Source organism: Bufo gargarizans, chromosome 4, assembly GCF_014858855.1.
Source record: "Bufo gargarizans isolate SCDJY-AF-19 chromosome 4, ASM1485885v1, whole genome shotgun sequence".
Classification (NCBI taxonomy): domain Eukaryota; kingdom Metazoa; phylum Chordata; class Amphibia; order Anura; family Bufonidae; genus Bufo; species Bufo gargarizans.
The window spans coordinates 516,440,888-516,459,908 of record NC_058083.1 but is presented as its reverse complement, the minus strand read 5'-3'; the positions used below and the strand labels follow the sequence as shown (position 1 = coordinate 516,459,908).

General features: G+C 44.7%; 2 protein-coding genes across 2 annotated transcripts in view; both read left to right on the top strand.

Annotated features, from left to right (window-relative positions):
* Positions 1-19,021, top strand: part of LOC122934035 (gastrula zinc finger protein XlCGF49.1-like) — a 179,858-nt gene that overhangs the window by 122,973 nt on the left and 37,864 nt on the right. The window lies entirely within an intron of this gene.
* Positions 11,808-14,177, top strand: LOC122935529 (zinc finger MYM-type protein 1-like). The gene has a single exon (XM_044291299.1). The coding sequence runs from the start codon at positions 11,808-11,810 to the stop codon at positions 14,175-14,177; it is 2,370 nt and encodes a 789-aa protein (XP_044147234.1).

The following is a 19,021-nucleotide window of genomic DNA, read 5'->3' as shown; positions in this document are numbered from 1 at the left end:
GGGTGATTGGCTGAGAATAGAGGAGGGAGAAAAAGGGGGGAACGCGAATCTTGATATTATTGATTATCTATGTAATTTAGCTATTCTCTAAATAAAAAAATTGATAAATGAATAAATTTAAAAAAAAAAAAAAAACAGTGTTGGCTACCTCCTCCTCTTCCACCTACATCGCCACATCCACCTCCTCCTCAACCTCTACTCCACTTGGATCTCCGCCTACTGGTTCAAGATGATTATTTTTTATTTTTTTGTATTGTACATTTAAAGGGTTTCTGTCATCAGAGTTAACCTTATTGAACTGGCTGGCATTAGCGATGTGCTAATGTCAGCAGACCCTAAGTGTACTATTTTTATGCTTATGGATGCCCTGGTTACTGTACAATTTAAACTTTGATGATATGCAAATTGGCCTCTAGGAGTAGGGGGGCGTTGCTCCTGCTCCTAGAGGCTCCGTTCTCCCAGCTCAAGTCACGCCCTGCTGTCCTTGATTTTTGTTGTTTTTTTGTGAGTTTTTTTTTATTTTGGTGGTGGGGGGGTTATATATATGCACAGGCACTTTATTGTATTGATTTGTATCAGATGTTTGTAATTGTAACAGATTGTAACCACACCCACATGGGTTGGACACTTTTGAAATGCCTTTATAATGTTCTCACTTTCACTGTTACCATGCTTGAGGAAGGCTCTTGTGAGCCGAAACGTTGCAAGACTTGCCATATTATGGGTGAATAAACTACTGCTGATTTTATCACTATTTTGGAGTGCAGTCCTACTTTTTCGTTTCATATATATATATATATATATATATATATATATATATATATATATATATATATGTGGCAAGGCCGATTTATTGGCCTGTATTTGTGGGAGAGGCGTCCTGGCCTATATCTATCCCACAGCTCCTCAGGTAGCACTGGACGGCAGCGATATTCCTGGTTCCAGCAAAGCTTCAGCGTTTCCTAGACTACGTGACGTCACTTCCGGTTCGCGCTCCCTCCGGCGGTCCTGCATCCTGGTGCGGCGGGTAAGTGACTGCTGCCTCAGCGCAGCATCGGCTCGATCAGTCCGGTCGGTGGGGTCGGTCCCTCTAAGGTAAGAGAGGGATATCCCCACACCGGAGCGGCAGTCTGGCAGCACGCCCCGCTCCCACGTGACTTGCACGCAGGTTGCAGGAGTCAGCGAGACTCCGATTTCTTGCAGGTTTTTCTCCTTTTAGGTCTGGTGAGGGTTTCAGAGTGTCAGTAATCGCCGGCACGGGGGAGAGGGGGGAGGAAGTGACCACAGCGAGGCGTAGTCGGTAAGGGAGTAAGTGGTAGCCGGCTCATGGGTCTAGCGAAGCACTGACATGCTTGTTACTTCTGTCTGCAGTCAGATAGTTTAGCACATGGTTGTGATGTTACTTGACCTGTTGTTTCGCTGATGTGTAGTGTTGACAAGCCAGGGCAGGTGGAGCATGGGGGCTGGTAGGAGCCGCACAGCACCACTGTTTCACCTGCACGTAAGCCATCTCCGAGGGACGGTTTCATGACATCTTGAGCCCGGTTTGTGGAGGCTATAAATGAAAAAGAGAAAAAAAAAAAAAAAAAAAAAAAAAAAAAAAAAGGGGTAAAGTCTGGCACGGGCCGCCGTGCTGTCAGTTAGGTAGGGGAAAAGAAAGAGGAAAAAAAAAAAAAAAAAACAGAGAGGGGGGGGGCTCATGCCTTGCAATGTGGTGGTGAGGAGTGCTTGGGGGACACACCCCGGTGACAAGAGCTCGATAACGGCGCACGCCAGACCCGGCACATTGCGTGGCATCTCATACGTGGTTCCACCACAGCTGGGTAGCTTCAGGTGCGATCACTCACCATTTCCTGCATAGTTTCTGGCACAGGCTCGTCAGCCATTCGGCCAATCTCGCGTTCACCACAGCACAGGCAGTCGTGACTCGCCGCCCAGTCTGGGCATCTGCAAAAAAAAAAAAAAAAACTCTTATTTTGTTCATTTATACGTACAGGTTTTCCTCGGTCGATCCTTTATATTCTCCTTATAACAGCGTCTTGTCTGGTTTGGTAAGGTTGATTGCTCCTAATTTCGTCCACTGGCGTACGTCCTCCCTCTTTTCTTACCTCAGGTGGTCACCAGGGTCAATGTCATGCATGCTGAATTTGCAGTGGCGGTGGTGGTCTGAGCACGGGTGTTAGTCTATCTTGGCTTCCCAACAGTGTTAGTGACAGTCCGTCAATTTTTGATTATTTCAACAGTCCGGTCATGTCTCACGGCTCAGACATCGTGGATGCCTCCGGCGAAGATCTGGGTTCTAGGGCATCGGAATCCGGCAGTATTCCCTCTCTGCGTAGCTGGACTGTGCCTAAACTCATGTCTGAGTTAGCCAAGAGGGGCATTCCTTTCCCGGCTGGGGCCCGGAAAGCAGAGCTGTATAGGTTATTGGTGTCCAACCCCGCAGATCCGTCTCAGCAAGAGGTCTCCATGGCTACAGTACAGACCTCACTGTCCCAGCTCCATGTCATGCTGAACAGCCTTACCTCCTCCATGTCCGGGGTACAATCCAGGTTGGAGTCAGTAGAGGCCAGGGTCGCTGGCTTGTCCTCACCTGCAACTCCATTGCCAGCCAGTGGCGGCGCCAGTTGCCAGTACATCAGGTAACTTCATCACGGTACCCAACGTCACTCCAGCTCATTTCATTCCGGCCAACATCAAGAAGGATATCCTCGATGGTAGAGATGTGAACCTGGCCTCCCTCCTGATTGCCACTCGTGACTTATCGGACAATAGGGTCATTGCGTGCGGCGATGTTTCTGTTGTACTGAAGGGACGGGATCTTAGGCTCAGTAGGAAGTTGACAATCCCGGAGTTCGTGCTTGCCTTCAGTCTTTTTCGAGATGTCATCTGTTCGGTACGACCAGATAGGAGGGAAGAATTGGACCTGTATCTCTTCAGGGTCACGGAGTTGGGCTACAAGTACGGAGGCTTCGGCTTCTATGACTACCATTGCTCCTTTTCTGCCAAAGCCGCAGCTGCGCTCAGTCAATTCCAGTTTACCACCAATTGGGCTAATATTGACACAGAAATATTCTGCAGGCATTTCGCGGGGCTGAAGGCACCGGCTTGCTCTTCATGCCAGTCGATCTATCATACTGGAGAGTGGTGTCATAATGCCGCGAGTGCCCCGAGGTCCAATCCTTCTCCTCCTATTCCTGGTCCGTCGGCTGGCACCCAGCAGAATTCGGCGGTCGATAAACTCGGCCGACCGATTAAGTATCTGGGCAGATCGCAGATTTGCAACAACTACAATTTTGCAACTTGCAATTATAGTCAGTGTCGGTTGTTGCACATTTGCGCAAACTGTTTCCGAGCCCATCCGAAAGTCGCCTGCTCATTAAAAACCGATAAACATTGCATGAGCGTGGTAAATGTAGAACTGTTAGAGTCATACTTACAGGGGCACGAGGACGCCTCCTTCTGCGACTTCCTGGTGTCAGGTTTCACCCATGGTTTTCATACAGGTCTGGTGGCATTACCGGAATACACCCATGAGTGTAGGAACTTGCAGTCAGCATCCCTCAGCCCCGGGTCCATAGATAGACTTCTCCAGGCAGAGCTTGACAAGGGGTACATCATCGGCCCCTTCTTGTCATCCCCATTCGAACGCTGGAGGGTCAGCCCTATAGGGGTAGTTACGGGGAAGTTCAGCCACAAAGAGAGGCTGATATTCGACTTGTCAGCGCCGCACGGGTTATCCACCCCCAGCGTGAATTCACTCATTCCAGCGGAGGAGGTCAGCATGGTGTACGCCTCCATCGATCAAGCCATTGCACTCATCCTTGCCACAGGCCCGGGGGCGATCTTGTCTAAAGCAGACATATCAGACGCCTTCAAGTTAATGCCAATCAGGCCAGAACTTTGGCGGTGGCACGGGATCAAGTGGAATTCGCTTTACTACTTTGCGGTCAAGTTGACTTTCGGATCCCGCAGCAGCCCGTGGATTTTCGATCAACTGGCGAAAGCCTTGCACTGGATTCTTGAGAACAGGTTTGGTTGCGAACACGTCATACATTACTTGGACGATTTTTTGTTGATCGAATCTCCACAGGGCTCGGCCAAGGATCTTCAGAGCTTGTTAGCATGTTTCGCCCTACTAGGGGTCCCCGTTTCCCCCAAAAAGGTGGATGGTCCGGCTACCACCATCACTTTCCTGGGCATCGTGCTGGACACGCAAAGCATGTCAGCCAGATTGCCAGAAGACAAATTGGCTAGGGTCCAGGCAGTCATTCACAGTTTTGTCACCAGGAGGGTCGCCACCAAGGTTGAGCTACAGTCATTATTAGGCATGTTAAACTTTGCCATGCGCGTTATTCCCCAGGGCAGGTCATTTGTAGGTAGGTTACTACCACTCCTCTCAGCAGCTCCCTGTCAGGACAGCCCAGTTTTCCTGGACAGTCATGCGCAAGCAGACTTGGGCATGTGGGACCACTTCTTGCGTCACTGGAATGGCGTATCCATGTTTGTCCCGGCGGTCTCGCATGACTCCCCCGTCATATTCTCCAGCAGCGGGATCAGCACTGGATTCGCTGCCATATTTGGCTCCCATTGGCTGAACGGGGCGTGGCCGGGGGAGGTATGCGAGACCGCAGGAACCTCTCAGACAACGGAGGCCAGGGACTTGTATCCCATAGTAGCGGCAGCTCGCGTTTGGGGTAACCTGTGGACAGGCCGCACCGTGGTCTTTGCTTCTGCTAGTCCTGCCTCCTTGGCCGTCCTCGACAGTGGCAAATCCAGATCTCAGCTAGTCATGGCATTGATGAGACGTCTGGTGCAGTTGTCACTGTCACACAACTTCTTATTTCGTGGTACCCTCATAGGTGGTTCGCGAGTGGCAGCAGTTAACGCTTTAGCTGAGATGAATTACTTTCTATTTTCTCAGGTTTGCCCCGAAGCCGACGCATCGAGAACCCCGTCTCCTCTTCCGGCCGCACTCTTTCTCAGTTAGACCGGTACCTGAACACAGCCCAGGGGCTGTTTGCCAGGTCGCTCTCAGCCAACACCACCCGGGCGTACAACACGGGCTGGCGGTTGTACCTCAAGTTCCAACAGGAACACCCCCCAGGCGACCTGGGCCACATACACTTCATATTGGCATTCATCGGGTACTGTCACAAGCACATGCACCTTTCTCCCGGCACCGTGAAAACTTATCTGGCCGGGGTCCAGCACCATTTGTCTCGCTCACAGCCAGAAAGAATGTCGTTGTTCTCCAGTCACGTGGTCAAGGCCACGTTGAAAGGTCTACAGAATTGCACCCCAGGTGTCAACCCCCGTAGACAGCCCGTGTCCGGCCCCACGTTCAGGGGCATGTCCGATCTGTTGGACCTCAGGCCTTTCGGGGTTCTGCAAAGCTTGGTGCTCAAAGCCGCCGTCTATTTGGCCTTTTACGGCTTCATGAGGCCAGGTGAGTTTACGTCACTGTCGCTCCACGGCCCCTTCCTATCCCGCCGACAGTTGGTTCCCAGCCCAGAGGGCTTTGTCCTATCCTTACCTGTCACCAAGACTTCCCAGTCAGGTCCCCCTACCCTCATTAGGTTCTTCCCCACCTATCACAAATGGTGTCCGGTCCACGTTCTACGGGAACTGTCAGAAGCACTAGCCAGTCACGGGGCCGACTCCCCACTGTTACCCTTCGGGACAGCTGCATTGTCCACGTCCCAATTCGTAGCACACGCGCGCTTGCTAGCGGCCAATTTGGGTTTAGACCCCCTCTCAGTTTCAGGACATTCGTTCAGGATAGGGGCAGCCTCTGCCGCCTCCAAGAATCAAGTACCAGCTCACATTATCCGCAAGTTGGGCCGATGGCGGTCCTCATGTTACAGCCGGTATGTGCCGAATCCTGTCAGTGAGATTCAAGGTGCCTTTCAGAATTTGGCGTTGTAAATGTGTCAATAAATATATGTGTATTTTCATGCTGGACTTTTTGGCCTCTTTCAGGTATACTCTCGTCGGTAGCGGTTATGCCACAACTCAAGCCGCCAGTTTAGTTAGGGGAATTTCAGGGCGGTAGGTTCTTTCACACATAGCCCCGACCACAAATATATAGTGTAGGGACTCTCAAGACAAAGAGGACCCTTGACGTGGGCTGGTGTTAAACTGCAGCCAAAACTTAAAAACTGTCTGTCTGTGTTAATTCATGTTCATTTTTCAAATGTGCATAGGGATGTTATGGTTTTATTTATTTTTTTCTACAAAAACCCTCTAATACCTCTTTATAATGATATGTTTTGGACCTACAGTCATGTGAAAAAATTAGGACACCCTTTGAAAGCATGTGGTTTTTTGTAACATTTTTAATAAAAGGTTATTTCATCTCCGTTTAAACAATACAGAGAGATTAAAGTAATCCGACTAAACAAAGAAAACTGAAGAAAAGTCTTTTCAAGATCTTCTGTAAATGTCATTCTACAAAAATGCCTATTCTAACTGAGGAAAAAGATAGGACACCCTTGCCCCTAATAGCGAGTGTTACCTCCTTTGGCTGAAATAACTGCAGTGAGACGGTTCTTGTAGCCATCTACCAGTCTTCGACATCGGTCTGAGGAAATTTTACCCCACTCCTCAATGCAGAACTTTTTCAGCTGTGAGATGTTTGAGGGGTTTCTTGCACGTACAGCCCTTTTCAAGTCACCCCACAGCATCTCAATGGGATTCAAATCTGGACTTTGACTTGGCCATTCCAGGACTCTCCATTTCTTCTTTTTCAGCCAATCTTTGGTTGATTTACTAGTATGTTTTGGGTCATTGTCATGTTGCATGGTCCAGTTCCGCTTCAGCTTTAATTTTCTAACTGATGGTCTCACATGTTCTTCAAGCACCTTCTGATACACAGTAGAATTCATCGTGGATTCTATGATGGTGAGCTGACCAGGTCCTGCTGCAGCAAAGCAGCCCCAAACCATGACACTTCCACCTCCATGCTTCACAGTTGGTATGAGGTTCTTTTCTTGGAATGCTGTGTTTGGTTTACGCCAAACATGTCCTCTGCTGTTGTGTCCAAATAATTCAATTTTGGACTCATCTGTCCAAAGAACATTATTCCAGAAGTCCTGGTCTTTGTCAACTTTCTCTGGCAAATGTCAGTCTGGCCTCGATGTTTCTCTTGGAAAGCAAAGGTTTCCTCCTTGCACACCTCCCATGCAAGTTAAACTTGTACAGTCTCTTTCTGATTGTAGAGGCATGTACTTCTACATCAACAGTAGCCAGAGCCTGCTGTAGTTCTCGAGATGACACTTTAGGGTTTTTGGAGACCTCTTTTAGCATCTTGCGGTCTGCTCTTGGGGTGAACTTGCTGGGGCGACCAGTCCTGGGCATGTTGGCAGTTGTTTTGAAAGCCCTCCACTTGTAGACTATCTTCCGGACAGTGGAATGGCTGATTTCAAAATCTTTTGAGATCTTTTTAAATCCCTTCCCAGACTCATAGGCTGCTACAATCTTTTTTCTGAAGTCCTCTGACAGCTCTTTTGCTCTCACCATGGTGCTCACTCTCACTTCAACAGTCAGGAGCACACCAAACTAAATGTCTGAGGTTTAAATAGGGCAAGCCTCATTCAACATGCAGAGTAACGATCTACTAATTATGTGCACCTGGTGTGATATACCTGTGTGAGATCTGAGCCAATTTAAGAGGGAATACATGTGAGGGTGTCCTATCTTTTTCCTCAGTTAGAATAGGCATTTTTGTAGAATGACATTTACAGAAGATCTTGAAAAGACTTTTCTTCAGTTTTCTTTGTTTAGTTGGATTACTTTAATCTCTCTGTATTGTTGAAACGGAGATGAAATAACCTTTTATTAAAAATGTTACAAAAAACCACATGCTTTCAAAGGGTGTCCTAATTTTTTCACATGACTGTATTTTATGTTTGATGACGTGCCCACCTGTTTGAATAGTTTTAACAACATTATTTTCTTTCTTTAGGCATGCAGAACACGTCAAGAACCTGTCCAAGGTCCCAGCTTTGGAGGTTATTCCAGCACTTAGAACATTTGGAAAATCCTTTGGCATATGTATGGTTGTCTTCAAGTATATGCACAGCCCTAGTTGTAATTAACAAAATAAAGTAAGCTAAACTATGTGTATTATTTTTGTACTGTTTTGCATTTCAATAAAAAAAGTAAATGGTGTTTTTGTTTGAATGTTATCACATCTATATACAGTCAGGTCCATAAATATTGGGACCTCGATGCAATTCAATTTTATTTGGCTCTATACAGCACCACAATGGATTTGAAATGAAACGAACAAGATGTGCTTTACCTGCAGACTGACAGCTTTAATTTGAGGGTATTTACATCCAAATCAGGTGAACGGTGTAGAAATTACAGCAGTTTGCATATGTGCCTCCTACTTGTTAAGGGACCAAAAGTAATGGGACATAATAATAATAAATCAAACTTTCACTTTTTAATACTTGGTTGCAAATCCTTTGCAGTCAATTACAACCTGAAGTCTGGAACGCATGGACATCACCAGACGCTGGGTTTCATCCCTGGTGATGCTCTGCCAGGCCTCTACTGCAACTGTCTTCAGTTCCTGCTTGTTCTTGGGGCATTTTCCCTTCAGTTTTGTCTTCAGCAAGTGAAATGCATGCTCAATCGGATTCAGGTCAGGTGATTGACTTGGCCATCGCATAACATTCCACTTCTTTCCCTTAAAAAACTCTTTGGTTGCTTTTGCAGTATGCTTTGGGTCCATTTGCACTGTGAAGTCACATCATCAATAAATACAAGAGAACCAGTTTCATTGGCAGCCATACATGTCCACGCCATGACACTACCACCACCATGCTTCACTGATGAGGTGGTATGCTTAGGATCATAAGAAGTTCCTTACCTTCTCCATACTCTTCTTTTCCCATCACTCTGGTACAAGTTGATCTTGGTCTCATCTGTCCATAGGATGTTGTTCCAGAACTGTGAAGGCTTTTTTAGATGTCGTTTGGTAAACTCTAATCTGGCCTTCCTGTTTTTGAGGCTCACCAATGGTTTACATCTTGTGGTGAACCCTCTGTATTCACTCTGGTGAAGTCTTCTCTTGATTGTTGACTTTAACACACAAACACCTACCTCCTGGAGAGTGTTCTTGATCTGGCCAACTGTTGTGAAGAGTGTTTTCTTCACCAGGGAAAGAATTCTTCGGTCATCCACCACAGTTCTTTTCCGTGGTCGTCCGGGTCTTTTGGTGTTGCTGAGCTCCTTTTTAAGAATGTTCCAAACAGTTGTTTTGCCCACACCTAATGTTCTTGCTATCTCTCTGATGGGTTTGTTTTGTTTTGCCTAATGATGGCTTGCTTCACTGATAGTGACAGCTCTTTGGATGTCATCTTGAGAGTTGACAGCAACAGATTCCAAATGCAAATAGCACACTTGAAATGAACTCTGGACCTTTTATCTGCTCATTGTAATTGGGATAATAAGGGAATAACACACACCTGGCAATGGAACAGCTGAGAAGCCAATTGTCCCATTACTTTTGGTCCCTTAACAAGTGGGAGGCACATATGCAAACTGTTGTAATTACTACACCGTTCATCTGATTTGGATGTAAATACCCTTAAATTAAAGCTGACAGTCTGTAGGTAAAGCACATCTTGTCTGTTTCATTCCAAATCCATTGTGGTGGTGTATAGAGGCAAAAATATTAGAATTGTGTCGATGTCCCAATATTTATGGACCTGACTGTGTGTGTGTGTGTGTATATATATATATATATATATATATATACATACAGTACAGACCAAAAGTTTGGACACACCTTCTCATTCAAAGAGTTTTCTTTATTTTCATGACTACGAAAATTGTAGATTCACACTGAAGGCATCAAAACTATGAATTAACACATGTGGAATTATATACATAACAAAAAAGTGTGAAACAACTGAAAATATGTCATATTCTAGGTTCTTCAAAGTAGCCACCTTTTGCTTTGATTACTGCTTTGCACACTCTTGGCATTCTTTTGGTGAGCTTCAAGAGGTAGTCACCTGAAATGGTCTTCCAAAAGTCTTAAAGAAGTTCCCAGAGATGTTTAGCACTTGTTGGCCCTTTTGCCTTCACTGTGCGGTCCAGCTCACCCCAAACCATCTCGATTGGGTTCAGGTCTGGTGACTGTGGAGGCCAGGTCATCTGGCGCAGCACCCCATCACTCTCCTTCATGGTCAAATAGCCCTTACACACAGGGCCGATCCTACACGGGGTGCAGTGGGTGCCCCGCACCCCAGCGCTGTCACCCGAAAGGCGCCGAGCGAGCCGCCGGGACTTTTTTTATTATTTATTTTTTTAACCACCTCCGGACCGCTGTTGCTGTACGCACAGACGCGTCCTGGAGGTGGTTGATTCATTCCTCCTGGACGCGCCGGCGCGTCCTCTCGCGAGACGCGAGATTTCCTGTGAACGCGCGCACACAGGCGCGCGCGCTCACAGGAACGGAAGGTAAGAGAGTTGATCTCCAGCCTGCCAGCGGCGATCGTTCGCTGGCAGGCTGGAGTCGGAGTCTTGGCCTGGTCTTTCAGGGTGTTTAAGCACTGGGGGCTGAGGTGGGTTAAGCCGAGCCGCCGATTCGCCGAGGAATCTGCGAGCCGAGCGGGATGTCAGTGACGACGTGACGTCAGAGCCCGCGGCGCGCCGCCTCTGCGGCTGGAGATCATATAGCTCCGCTCGGCTCCACCCACCTCTGCCATCTTCAGACAGCGTGGTAGCTAGGAGGCAGAGGAGGGACTGGAGCGAGCGGACAGCGGAGCATTTTAAAGCTGCTGCTGCCTGATTCAGCTGAGCTGATTGAGCCTGCCCAGTGCCTTGAATGCCTTCTGCCTGGTCTGGCTAGACAGACTGAGTGGCGTGCCATCGATCTGATCATCTGCCTGCTGGCTGCTGCAGTGCCTTGCGAAGTGGGTGCTGACTGCACCTGACCTGGCTGGCTTCCCTGGCTGCACCCTGTGTGTAAGTAATACTGTTACTGTGTGCCATTAAATGCAACCATTGTGCCCATCAAACTGCAGCCACTGTGCCCATCAACATGCAGCCACTGTGCCCATCAAAATGCAGCTACTGTGCCCATCAAAATGCAGCTATTGTGCCCATCAAAACACATACTGTGGCCATAAAAACACAGCCACTGTGCCTGTCAAACGCAGCCACTGTGCCCGTCCAAACGCAGCCACTGTGCCCATCCAAACGCAGCCACTGTGCCCGTCAAAATGCAGCCACTAGTCTGTGCCCATCAAAATTCAGGTCACAAAGAGGGCCTCTGTTAGAGAGCCCCCCCTCCAGGATCCATTAGACCCCATTGTAGTTGCCTAATATATCCCACCCATTGACATGTGTCATTGTAATAATATAATCAATGCTATTCACTTCACCTGTCAGTGGTTTTAATGTTGTGGCTGATCAGTGTAGTATACATTTGCTTTTCCCCTTAGATGTCTAGCAAAAAAAAAAAGTTATCAGGATGTCAATACAAGCAACGCCGAAAAAGAAAGGAAGAAGCTTTGAAAAAAATTACTTCTTTTATTACAAGCTTCTTACAGCCACAGTCTTCATTAAGCAGTGGTCAAGATTCCCTTTGCACTGATGCATCAACATCAAGCAAAGAGTTAAGGTCCAGTGTCATAGACATTTCACATAGGGGAGAAGGAGAAAAAAATAAACAATTGGAAGAATCAGAATGTGATGATGATCTGGTACCCGTGGATCCCGAGTGTTGTACTGAGCCAATAACAACTGGAGATGTAACTTCAGGTTACATTGTTTCAGCAGCAGAGATGCATTTTGACATTGAAGAGGAAGATATATCTGATGTTTCCTCTGAGTCAGACACTGAGTCTATTGTACTTATGGATGATGAAACTGAAATGGAACTTGAAGAGCCATCAACAGCATCACATGGAATCTCAAGTGATCCTGCTTTCTGGCCTGAAAATATAGATGACCAACACAGAATAACTTTGATAAAAATTGGTCCTGTTCAAGAAAAGGCTTTTACTTTTCCAAAAGATGATACCAACAGGAGCTTTTCTATCTCTTACTACCAAAGAGTACTGGATAATGGAGAGAAGATACCAAGAAATTGGTTGATCTATTCTACAGCTAATAATTCGGTCCAGTGTTTTGCTTGCCGGATATTCAACAGTGACAATATGGCTTTGGCCTCAAAACAAGGCTTTAATGATTGGCAGCATCTGACAAGACATTTAAGCCGACATGAAAAAACCACAATCCATATCACAAATTATAAGAAATGGATGGATCTTTCAAGAGCTCTGGAAAAGGGAACAACCATTGATCATATCAATCAAAAGATCATTAAACAAGAAGAGAAACGCTGGTATTCTGTCATACAGCGAATAATCTACATTATCCAATATTTAGCAGGACAAAATCTGGCGCTTCGTGGCTGTGATGCCCGTTTGTTTCAAAACAATAATGGTAACTTCCTGAAATTGGTTGAAATGATAGGGAAATTTGATCCCATCATATCTGAACATATTCAGAGAATTCAGTGCTCCATTTCACAGCATTCACAAATGCCACATTATCTCGGTTACAAGATTCAGAATGAGATAATTGCCATAGTTGGCACAAAAATAAGAGAAAAAATTATACGAAGCCTAAATGAGTCCAAATATTTCTCCATTATCCTGGATTGTACTCCTGATATGAGCCACACTGAGCAGATTAGTATTGTTGTCCGATTTGTTGTTCTAGATCAAAGTGCAAAAAAAATTGAAGTTCGAGAACACTTCCTTGATTTTTGTCCAGTAAACAATACAACATCTGAAGGACTGACATCCTTTTTACTGGCCTACCTAAAGAACAATCACATTGCAATTGAGAATATGCGTGGCCAAGGCTATGACAATGGCGCAAACATGAAAGGAAAACATAATGGTTTGCAGCAAAGAATACTCAATATCAATCCAAGAGCCTTTTTTGTGCCATGCAGTGCACATACTCTCAACTTGGTGGTGAATGACGCTGCAAAGATTTCATTCCTGACAATAGATTTCTTTGGCATCGTTCAAGAACTTTATGTGTTCTTTGCCTCATCCACCCAACGGTGGCAAGTACTCAAGGAGCACGTTACAAATCTAACTTTAAAACCACTCTCCGAAACCAGATGGGAAAGCAGAGTTGCAGCAATTAAACCCTTGCGATATTTCCTACCTGAGGTATTTGATGCACTGTATGACATCTCAGATGATGACAACAGGGACATTAACACTAAACATCAAGCTCAATCCTTGGCAACGAAAATAAAATCATTCAAATTCATCTGTTCCATTGTCATTTGGTATGAATTATTATCAAAGGTGAATGTGATCAGCAAAATAATGCAGCAAACAACATCAAACCTATCAGGCTGTGTACAGGAACTGGAGAAGTTGATCAAGCACTTGGTGGAATACAGGTCTGATGAAGGCTTTGAGAATGCGCTAGCTGATGCCAAAGGAATAGCTGAAAAGCTTGATTGTGAAGCAAAATTTCCTGATGCATTTACAATTAGACCTCGACGGAAAAAGAAGATTTTTGACTATGAACATGAAGATGAGTCTCTTGCAGACCCTACACAATATTTTAAAGTGAATTTTTTCTTTGCCGTTTTGGACACATCCATCCAGTCCATAAATGAGAGATTCACATTACTTCAGAGCCACTGTGACACATTTGCATTTTTATATGAAATCCCAAAACTTGGGATGGACAAAAAGGATATATTGAAGTGTTCCATGGATCTGCAAAACAAATTAACTGACAGCCAGTTATCCCACTCTGACATTAATGGAATAGATCTTTGTGATGAACGGGACACCATTCGACCTTTTCTAACCCAGGAGATGACAGTCACCAACATCTTGCAGTATCTAGTGGAGAATAACTTGACCAACACATTCCCAAACCTTTCTGTTTCACTGAGAATATTGATGACACTTCCTGTAAGTGTAGCTGCTGGGGAACGTTCATTTTCCAAACTAAAGCTGATAAAAAATTATCTCCGTTCCACGATGTCCCAGGCAAGACTTACCAACTTATCCATTATATCCATTGAAAAATCCTTCTGCGAAGACTTGGATATAGATGATGTGATTAGAAATTTTGCTGTTGCCAAGGCTCGAAGAGTTCGTTTTGTTTGATTAAATAATCAATGTGTACACACTGCATGCATCCTTTCCTAGTGTCTCACAACTAGAAGATAATGTACCAACATTTTTTGGGAGACTGCAGATGTGTGTTTTCAATATTTAGTTGGGCTTGGATGTTTTTCTTAAGAAAAGGCGTGCCACTCTACCCCATAGCCCAGGCATTTGAAGAATACTGGAGATTGTTGTCACATGTACCACCTTACAGCCAGCACTTGCCATATATTCCTGCAGCTCCTTTAATGTTGCTGTAGGCCTCTTGGCAGCCTCCCTGACCAGTTTCTTCTCATCTTTTCATAAATTTTGGAGGGATGTCCAGTACTTGGTGATGTCACTGTTGTGACATATTTTCTCCACTTGATGATGACTGTCTTCACTGTGTTCCATGGTGTATCTAATGCCTTGGAAATTCTTTTGTACCCTTCTCCTGACTGATACCTTCTAACAATGAGATCCATCTGATGCTTTGAAAGCTCTCTGCGGACCATGGATTTTGTTCTAGGATGCGACTAAGAAAATGTTAGGAAAGACCTACTAGAAGTGCTGAACTTTATTTGGGGTTAATCAGAGCACTCTAAGACTAGATTTACATCTAGGCTGCTGTGCTGCCTTGATGCGTTTTTCAGGCATGTTTTGCAGTGCTTTTTGTGTTTTTAAACCCTCCTTTTTGCATGCAGTTTTTATGCATTTTGTGTTTTTTTTTTCCTCTTTAAACACACTGTATATAGCTGGTTGCTAAGAAGGAGGCCGGGAAGCAAGCCACTTTAAGTTTATTTAACTTTATTTAATTGATATTTGCACTTGATTGTATGCATGAATCTGTTATTTGCACTTTAGTTATTGTATTTATTGAAAATGTAAAAAGTACAGAATCAATCTATCTTGCATATTTTGCATCTGTTATTATAGATTTTCTGCTACCTCATTTTCTGTTCAAAAATGTTATATTGTTCAGTTCATATTTATAGTCCAAGTACACTATTTGTACTATTTGCACTATTTGATTTACATGCACTTGACACAGATTTGTCAATAAATAAAACATTTATTTTGACTTGTCAAAGCCGTTGACTAAGTTATTGTCAAAGCAAATTGGTGGGGCTGAAGTTGGGGGCTGAAGTTGTTGCCATAGAAACATTGTAAAGGGGAGGAGTTAGTAAGATAACCACGCCCATGTGGGGGCGCCAGAAATATTTCTGCACCCAGGCGCCTGTGACCCTAGGATCGGCCCTGCTTACACAGCCTGGAGGTGTGTTTGGGGTCATTGTCCTGTTGAAAAATAAATGATGGTCCAACTAAACGCAAACCGGATGGAATAGCATGCCGCTGCAAGATGCTGTGGTAGCCATGCTGGTTAAGTATGGCTTCAATTTTGAATAAATCCGCAACAGTGTCACCAGCAAAGCACCCCCACACCATCACACCTCCTCCTCCATGCTTCACGGTGGGAACCAGGCATGTAGAGTCCATCCATTCACCTTTTCTGCGTCGCACAAAGACACGGTGGTTGGAACCAAAGATCTCAAATTTGGACTCATCAGACCAAAGCACAGATTTCCACTGGTCTAATGTCCATTCCTTGTGTTCTTTAGCCCAAACAAGTCTCTTCTGCTTGTTGCCTGTCCTTAGCAGTGGTTTCCTAGCAGATATTCTACCATGAAGGCCTGATTCACACAGTCTCCTCTTAACAGTTGTTCTAGAGATGTGACTCCTCCCTTCCCTAATTCCTGCATCCCTGGCTTGCTTGATTGATGTGTTAGTTGAAAGCAAATAGTTCTATCTCTGAGTTGAGACCCGAGGGTACCAGAGTGTTTAAGTTAAATATCCAGCGGCTTTCTGCTCTGGACATTTTCTTGATAAAATCTCCTCCTCTTTTGTCTTTTTTAACTATTTCAATACCCTGGAAAGTGGTGCCGCTATAATTTCCTCCGTGTTTGTCCTTATAGTGTCTAGAAAGTGGGTGGCCCTCGTATTTCCTTCCTATGTTGTAAATATGTTCCCCTATTCTTTTACTTATAGTTCTTTTTGTACGTCCTATATACATTTTTTTGCACGGACATGTTATGGCGTATATTGCTCCCTGACTACTGCAGGTTATTTGGTCTTTTATTTTATATGTTTCTGTGTCCCCTGTCCATTTGTTTTTTATTTCCATGTTGGTGTGTTGTTTTTTATTTATTTTTAGTTTTTTACAGACACCACAATAGCCGCATGGGACAAAACCTCCCTGGGATTTTGTTCCAAGGATAGTATTTTGTTTCTCATTTTGTTTACTCAAGCATTTGTTGGTGGGGTCTGTAAAAAACTAAAAATAAATAAAAAACAACACACCAACATGGAAGTAAAAAACGAATGGACAGGGGACACAGAAACATATAAAATAAAAGACCAAATAACCTGCAGTAGTCAGGGAGCAATATACGCCATAACATGTCCGTGCAAAAAAATGTATATAGGACGTACAAAAAGAACTATAAGTAAAAGAATAGGGGAACATATTTACAACATAGGAAGGAAATACGAGGGCCACCCACTTTCTAGACACTATAAGGACAAACACGGAGGAAATTATAGCGGCACCACTTTCCAGGGTATTGAAATAGTTAAAAAAGACAAAAGAGGAGGAGATTTTATCAAGAAAATGTCCAGAGCAGAAAGCCGCTGGATATTTAACTTAAACACTCTGGTACCCTCGGGTCTCGACTCAGAGATAGAACTATTTGCTTTCAACTAACACATCAATCAAGCAAGCCAGGGATGCAGGAATTAGGGAAGGGAGGAGTCACATACTTTTAAAAGTAGCATCAGGAGACAGAGGACTCATCCCTGACGAAGATTAGCGAACTAATCGAAACGCGTTGGGGAAAACTTTGGTCCTCCTGGTCCACCGTAGCCACTGTCGTGACGTCACGCAGCGCTCCGAGCGAGCGCGAACAAGCGGCTTCTTTTAAATCACGAGCTGTGCCACCGGCCGGGGCAAGCTCAAGAAACAGTTTCACTAAAAACAGACATTACCATTAGGGCTCAGCTCCCCAAACCCTTCCTCATCCCGAACGGCACCAAAAATAAAAGAAAAAAGAAAAAATAAGAAAAGAAGAGAACTGGAAAGACGCAGAAGAACAGCGCTCACAGAGGAACATCTAGGACTAAGACATCACAACCAAACTGTAAGTCCCTGTTATAACCACTGCGTATCTTCATGGTGCCATTCTGACTGAGAAAGCAATAGGGAGTACAAGTCGCGCAGTACCTACATATATATTGCACACATCATTTATTTGATATCCAACGGTGGCGATACCGTTGCGGTACCGCTGCGTCAGTTAAACTCAGTGCTAGCGCCGGTGTATCACTACTGTTCTAGAGATGTGTCTGCTGCTAGAACTCTGTGTGGCATTGACCTGGTCTCTAATCTGAGCTGCTGTTAACCTGCGATTTCTGAGGCTGGTGACTCGGATGAACTTATCCTCCGCAGCAGACGTGACTCTTGGTCTTCCTTTCCTGGTGCGGTCCGCATGTGAGCCAGTTTCTTTGTAGTGCTTGATGGTTTTTGTGACTGCACTTGGGGACACTTTCAACGTTTTCCCAATTTTTTGGACTGACTGACCTTCATTTCTTAAAGTAATGATGGCCACTCATTTTTCTTTACTTAGCTGCTTTTTCTTGCCATAATACAAAATCTAACAGTCTATTCAGTAGGACTATCAGCTGTGTATCCACCTGACTTCTCCACAACGCAGCTGATGGTCCCAACCCCATTTAGAAGGCAAGTAATCCCACTTATTAAACCTGACAGGGCACACCTGTGAAGTGAAAACCATTTCAGGTGACTACCTCTTGAAGCTCATCAAGAGAATGCCAAGAGTGTGCAAAGCAGTAATCAAAGCAAAAGGTGGCTACTTTGAAGAACCTAGAATATGACATATTTTCTGTTGTTTCACATTTTTTGTTATGTATATAATTCCACATGTGTTAATTCATAGTTTTGATGCCTTCAGTGTGAATCTACAATTTTCATAGTCATGAAAATAAAGAAAACTCTTTGAATAAGAAGGTGTGTCCAAACTTTTGGTCTGTACTGTATATAAAGGACGTGTATATATATATATGTGTGTGTATGTATGTTCCGCGATCACTCAAACACAACCATTAATTTCAATGAAACTTGGTATACACATCCCTTGCTACCTGAAAATAAATCTTGTGGGGGTCACAAGATAATACTGTTGATGCTGCTTACAACACCCCTGTGCCCTTCTACTTAGGATGCTGTGTGTTCCCAGATATTGCTGCTCATTGCTTGTAGGATCACACAGGTCATGGCAGAGATTTCACACAAATATTTACTGCTGTAGATCAGCTTTAAATGGGCAGGGTGCTGTGGATGACACTGTTAAGGGAGCGGAGTGCTGTGGAGGTCACAGTTAAGGGGGTAGGTAGGATGGCCATTCAGGCCACCCTCAAAAGACGGACTTAAAACCCCACCCTGAAACGGTTAGGCCATGGCCCTTCCCACTCCGCAGCTGATGGGGATTGAAAAAAATGAAGTTAAAAATCAACTAAGTCTACACACCCCTGTTAAAATGTCAGGTTTCTGTACAACTCAATTGAAAAACAAACTGAAATCTTTTAGGTAGAGGGAAGAAAAAATATAAAAATAAAACAATATGGTTTTATTGAAGCACCGTTTGATTTTATTAGTCTTTTTGGGTATGAGTCTATCAGCATGGCAAATTTTGACTTGGCAAGATGTGCCCACTCTTCTTGGCAAAAACACTCCAAATCTGTCAGATTGCGAGGGCATCTCCTGTCCACAGCCCTCTTCAGATCAACCCACA

What these genes read in the sequence shown, in the direction of transcription:
- LOC122935529 (XM_044291299.1), top strand. Translation starts at nt 11,808, where the DNA reads ATGCATTTTGACATTGAAGAGGAAGATATATCTGATGTTTCCTCTGAG.